This window comes from Beta vulgaris, chromosome 1, assembly GCF_026745355.1.
Source record: "Beta vulgaris subsp. vulgaris cultivar EL10 chromosome 1, EL10.2, whole genome shotgun sequence".
Taxonomy (NCBI): Eukaryota; Viridiplantae; Streptophyta; class Magnoliopsida; order Caryophyllales; family Amaranthaceae; genus Beta; species Beta vulgaris.
Genome location: NC_079202.1, coordinates 18612043 through 18618320, shown reverse-complemented (window position 1 = coordinate 18618320; position 6278 = coordinate 18612043). Strand labels below are relative to the sequence as shown.

The 6278-nt window shown below is 35.1% G+C and overlaps 1 protein-coding gene across 9 annotated transcripts; it reads left to right on the top strand.

Annotated features, from left to right (window-relative positions):
• The first annotated feature begins 645 nt into the window (after nt 1-645).
• LOC125498152 (phosphoinositide phosphatase SAC4-like) lies at nt 646-4777 on the top strand. 9 transcript variants are annotated; one of them, XM_048645740.2, is made up of 8 exons: nt 653-846; nt 1147-1211; nt 2732-2836; nt 3201-3247; nt 3336-3523; nt 3801-3922; nt 4070-4183; nt 4350-4777. In XM_048645740.2, exons 3-8 carry the CDS (start codon nt 2811-2813, stop codon nt 4438-4440), a joined length of 588 nt encoding a protein of 195 aa, XP_048501697.1. In that variant the 5' UTR covers nt 653-846; nt 1147-1211; nt 2732-2810; the 3' UTR covers nt 4441-4777. The 9 variants fall into 9 exon arrangements, 7 of the variants coding, with proteins under 7 accessions (XP_048501697.1, XP_057248567.1, XP_057248565.1 ...); XM_057392584.1 differs by having other exon boundaries at nt 1147-1263; XM_048645741.2 differs by having other exon boundaries at nt 654-846; nt 2915-3247.
• Nucleotides 4778-6278: the final 1501 nt, after the last annotated feature.

Below are 6278 nucleotides of genomic sequence, written 5' to 3'. Positions count from 1 at the left end.
AATTTTACAGTGGAAAAAAATAATAAATAACTTTAGAATTAAAATTTATTCAACAACAAAGTCAACTCCAAAAGTCAACCAACAAAGTCAAAGTTACCTCAAAACCAAACCAACTTTAAAATGTATAAATCCAAAGTACGATAATGAAACTACACAAGCTCTCCAATCCCAAACCTACTCATGCATCATCTTCAAACCTGTCGATGGACAATGCACTATTGATCCCTAGAGATTGCTCAACAAAATGGGTCATCACAAGATCAATAAGGAATAGCCATGATCAACATACACAAACAAAAGCATGTAATAAGCAAAGCTGAATACTATATAATAAGTAAATAAATAATCATAACATGATACTAATATAAATAATAATATAATAACTTGCAGATAACTCTTACTGAACTAAACTTCACAACCAATAATCACAACAAGAATCCGAGCTTCTAGCGTCTGAATTTACAATCCGGCCCCATCAGACGCAAATTAGTGTCTGTTTTTGTAAAATTAGCGTCCGTCTTTAAACGGACGCAAATTAGCATCCGTTTTTGTAAAATTAGCGTCCATTTTTTAAACAGACGCTAATTAGCGTCCATTGTACAAGTTTACTGTCTGATATGACGGACAGTATTCCATGGTCTAAAGAAAAACACGACCCACCTCACATCACAATTCACAAGTCACAACCCTATCTCTTTTTACGTCTTCTTTCTCGCACTTCTTTTCTTCTTCCTCTCTATTTTTTTCTCTCTCACCGTCGACGGTCTTCAATGGTCTGCTACCACACTTTCTTTGATTTGAAGGAGGTTCGATCGATTTCTCACCGTCGCAGGTTTTCATTTTAGGGTTAGTGATTTTTTTGAGTTTTTTATGTGGGTTGTTTCAGATCTAGTTTTTTTTGTTAATTTCGTTTTAGGTTTTCTACGTCTTCTTTCTCGCTCTTCTTTTCTTCTTCCTTCTCTTTTTTCGATTTTTATTTTCGAATCCTTCTTTCGTATGTTTTTTTTCGTTTTCTCGATTTTTATTTATCCTCTCTCTTTTTCGATTTTTGTTTCAGATCTGGTTTTTTCTTTTTTCGTTGGGTTTTTGTTGTTGTGATGATTATTGTTGCTATGCTTGCTACTGAAGCTTTTCCTCCCTTTGCAGGTTCATATTGGCTTTTGCATCTTGGCTGCACCTATTGTCTTCAAGGGGAAATCTCTTACATAAGTGTACATGTCTATGAGTTTATTTCTGTACACTTTGATCTTTATGTTTTCTATGGTGCGACCGTGTATCTGCTTTATCTTTATGTGATTAAGCAATTTAAGACTGTCATGATTTTATTAAAAGCTTAACTCTCCAGCATGCACTATGGCTGACTGTTTAATTGGTATATGTGCTAACCAATTGCATTATTGTACTTAAACATAGTAGAGTGCTAACTAACACTTGTACTGTTATTGTATGTATGTGTTTTATATGGATGGTGATAGATGTTTAAGGACACTATGAAATCTTATGATCTCTCGTTATAATTTGGTGTTTTTCTTTGAAAAAGACATGTGATCGAACATCCCTTCTGTGGCTGTGACACTAGACACACTGCATTTTGCATCCTCGCATGCGATTTCTAGTCACTCCCATCCTAACTGCATGCTATATTATGCTCATGCATGCTTATTTTTGGTATCCTTTTACTTGGCTCTTTTCCAATTTTGGTTGTTTCTCCTTGTAGTTAAGTGTATGCTGTTAGAATCTTAAACTTAGACATATTCAACAATCACCCAATATAATGTACCTTGCAGAAATCACTAGATAATAAGTAGTAAGAACAAAAATAATAGTATGTAGAAACATTAACATGATATTAGAAGTTAGAAGTCAAGAGTTGAGATGAGACCACCAAGTTAAGAGTTTGGTTAATATATGAATTGATGACGCAAGATGTATATCAGTTATCACTGGCTAGAGTATCATAATTAAGAAGCATATATAAATACACTTGATTTATCTCTTTTGGAACTTAGGACTCTCAAAACTCACTGATAATTGTATGCACAAACTACTCAACATCATTATGTGCATAGTGAACATAACTAGTTTATAATCTAAGTCTAATTGGCCATTTACTAAGCTCTGACAATAAGTTTTCAGTTTACATAAGACATTCAACCATGTATGGTATACAATTTTACTAGATTTGTACTTAAATTGGTAGTATTATTTTACTAGACACTTGCATTATTGCAAGGAGACAACTAGCACTTTGTTGTTTTGAAGCTCTAGATCATTGTCTTGAAAGTTACAATGTGGAAAACCTGGGTATTGTTGTTCCAACAACTGGTGTCTCGTAGAACTAGCTGAACCTACCATTCATATTTTGCTTTGTGTCAATATGTTTATTTACTTGTTCATTCTTCCATATATGCATTTTGATATATGTACTGCTATTTATTAAATTATTTATGCTTTATATCGAAATCTTAATTTTACTTTTCAAGAAATCCTTTTCATGTTTCGATTGATTTTGATTCTAAACCTGGCAATATTTGAGTTGTTGCATGCTGGAAAGTACATATAGCCAGTTAAACAGTCTTGTTCAATGTATCTTAAAGGACCTTGTGGGATGTGTGGGAGTTATTTTCTTGTTGCTAGGTAGAAAATGTGAGATGTCTTTGCTTTTCTTATTTCTGAAGTTTTCAAATATTTATGGTTGCTGACACTTCTCTGTTTTGCTATGAATTATAAGAAACTCGGATGCAAAATAACTCTCCTAGACAGAGAATCTGATGGTTTTAAGATGATCATCAACTATCTGGAGAAGACATATGAACCCATTAAAGTTGGCGAAATTGTAAGTACTACTGCAGAAGTAGCAGTACATAGTTGATACATATTATATGTTTTGATTCTTGATATATAATATATTTAGAGTTATGATGTTTCTGTGGAGAACATCCTTGCTGTTGATTTGAGCGCTGGACCATCTTATGAGGAGATAAAGTAGTTGCCAAACAAAGTCCTATTATGGTGTGGTCTAGGAAGTTTTGTTCCATTGTTTGCAAAAATATTCATGTAGTTAAATCTTTGTCATTCCTCCGTTGTGTGTATTAGTAGTTACTCTTTTGACGTTTCAGTCTCGAATGTAATATTGTCAAGTAACTCCGCATTTCATATGAGTTGTTAGTGTATTCACAGTCTTGAATGAACTCGTGCAGGAACTCGTACACCACAGGGTATGGTAATTACACTAATAATTTACTAGGTGCTGCAGATACTTGCATGTCGTCACTTTATTGTTTTTTTGTTCGCAGATATTCTTTCTTTGTGGTGATAGTTTCAAATCAATGCAGATAATATTGGGATTCCAGTCCATTTTGATACGGATATACCTCATACTAGAGTGTTCAAAAATTCCATGCTCAATGAGCTGCTGCCTGATTGCATAACCAGCTCATTGTATAGCCAAGGGCCATCTTTTTTCCCCACTGTCGGTCACAAGCTAGGGACAACTGACCTCTTCGCATCAAGTGAAAGAAAGGTACTCTTTCTATTTCAGAGATTCCTTACATTTTCTTTTTATTCTCTCTATCCTTCCCTCTCCCCATATATTCTCTTTGCATTGATAATTTAGAAAGTATACGTATTAGACAGATTCTCTATGTTCATTTTGGCATTTTATTCCTAATGAAATTATGTGAAGTATTTTAGGAACATATTTGCCATGTTACTGCAATTTGTCTATCTTTTTCTTACATTTCTTTTTGTAGGTTCATATCTAACAACTTACTAATCTTATAGATTTTTGTATATGTTAGATATTCTCGAAGATCAGGGTTCAATCCAATGTGGCAACACACATTCAGGAGTCTATAAAAAGCATTCAACGTTATTGCAACAATTCCTTCATGGGGGTCACCAAGCAACAAGCTATCGATATGTAAGTTTTTTTTACGTATCCTGGTGGACTTAGTTCAATGGATGAATGCTGTCGATGTAGAATATACATTGTCACTTCGTTTTACAGTTAAAATATTTGGAGGTGAGATATGTTAGTAAACAACTGATGCACATTGTTGTTGCACAGATTCTTGGGGAATTTCCGGCCTGAAGTTGTTGAAATGACTTCATCGAAAAGCAGTTCAGATCAAAAGGAAAATTGTGGGTGTCTTAAAGCTTTATACTTGAAAAACTTATCCAGGTACAAAAGCAATTTGCTATGATACCAAGTTGATGCAGGACACAGGACGCTTTGCTTCTCTTATCATCATGCATTCATAATAGTTGAGATAAATTCCTGATTCAGTAAGATTTGATCTCACTGTTATCTGCATGTGTAACTTATGCATCTATTCTGGTTTCGAAAGGCTCGGGCTTCAAGATGATGCTCATAAACGTGGTTCCCGGTTCTTGACGGGACCATCTGGACGCTCTCGGCATGACTCAAATGAAGGGTAGGTTTGCATATATGTAGGCTGTAGCAAAGAATGCTGCAGGAATCAGATTGATGTACCACAGCTGAAAATGTCAGCCAAGACAAAGATGAGAATAGGTGGCTGGCGCGGTGGAGGGTGGCTGATGCGGCGGAGATGTGGCTGATGAACTGGTGAGGTTTCTGGTGGTGCGGTGGCTGGCCCGGTGGTGCAGTACCTCGGCATTAGCAGTGGCTCAGACTAGTATTAGATTGAAGTTGTATTAGATTTTAGTTACAATGTAATTATACTATTATAATACTAAATTTTGGTATTAGATTATAATTATATATTTAATTTAAATAAAATTCTCATTTGTTTAATTCTCAATTTTCGTTATTCTGACATTGTTCATTTTTAATTAATAATTGAAAGTTAATAAAATGAATTAAATAAAAATAATAAAGTAAAATGAAAGCTGATAATGATGGGTCTGTTTGAGTATTTGGTTTCAACGTTTAGCGTCCGATTCTAATCATTAGCATCCGCTAGAAGGTTGGACGCTAATTAGCGTCCGATCCTAATGATTAGCATCCGCCTAACGCTAATTAGCGTCCGCTTATAGGCGGATGCTAATCATTAGGATCGGACGCTAATTAGCGTCCAACCTTCTAGGCGGATGCTAACTCGGAAAGTTCGGACGCTAAATTTTTAGCGTCTGCTAAGCGGACGCTAATTGGACAATTAGCGACCAGGGGTTTTGCATCAGCCTTTTAGCGTTCGTCATCGGACGCTAACCTCTTTAGCGTCTGATCCCGTGTTTTTAGCGGCCGATTTTGGCGGACGGAAAAGAGTGACATTCTTGTTGTGAATTCAATTACGTTAAACATAATAGAAAATGAAGCAAGTTGTCTGACTAAAAACCAGCCTTCCCTTTGGAAGACGAAATACGGGAGCGACTCCGTATTCCTATGACCTACGATATCGAGGAAGCTTTAAAATAAAAAGGGGAAAGATGAACAATCTGATCCCAGGAAAGCCATGGGTTACCCATGTACTCCAACTCTCTACTAGTCCAACACTTCAGACGTGTATAAGTCTAAAGCTATATCCACGTTTCACTTTGCATGATTTTACCATTTATTACTTGTTTTGACCCACAAGCAACACATATAGTACAATGATCAAACAATCACAACTTTTATTTTTATCTTAAGATTAGATAAGTGATCACACAACATAACAACCCAAGATTAATCCAATCTTTAATCCAATCTTCCTTATTTGTTGAACGTGAGAGAGAATAAAGAGTGAGGGGCCGAATATAGGGGAAAGAGGAGAGAGAAAATAATTGTGTGAGAAAATATGGGATTTATGGGGTTTATATATGTTTCCCTTGTGGGTTTATGAAAAAGTGATTGAGCTCAAATAGAGTTTAATGATGAATAAAATTAGTATTTGGGTCCTCATACCCAACCAGGAGTCCTTTTCCTAATCTAAGTAGTGTTTAGGTTCCTCAAGCCCAATTAGACTCCTTCTCCAAATCCAAAAAGTATTTCAAATAATTTTCAAAACATGCCTAAACAAAATATTTGAACTTCTTTAAATCATTAAAATAATTCCTTTGATTTTCAAATAGTCAACCTTTTCAAGAAATAAATCGTTTCAGTACTAAATTATATTTAAATATAAATATCTATATATTAAAACATATCTATAAAAATGATAAATTTACGGGGGATTACAGCTTTGAGTGAAGCGAGTTGAAGTGAGAAAATTTCAAGTGAAGTTGAGAGGAACAACTGTTCAAGGAACAATTGTTCAGGAACTTGAGTTTAGGAACTCAAGGTGTGACTCGTGAGTAGAATTAGGTTGTAACAAAGT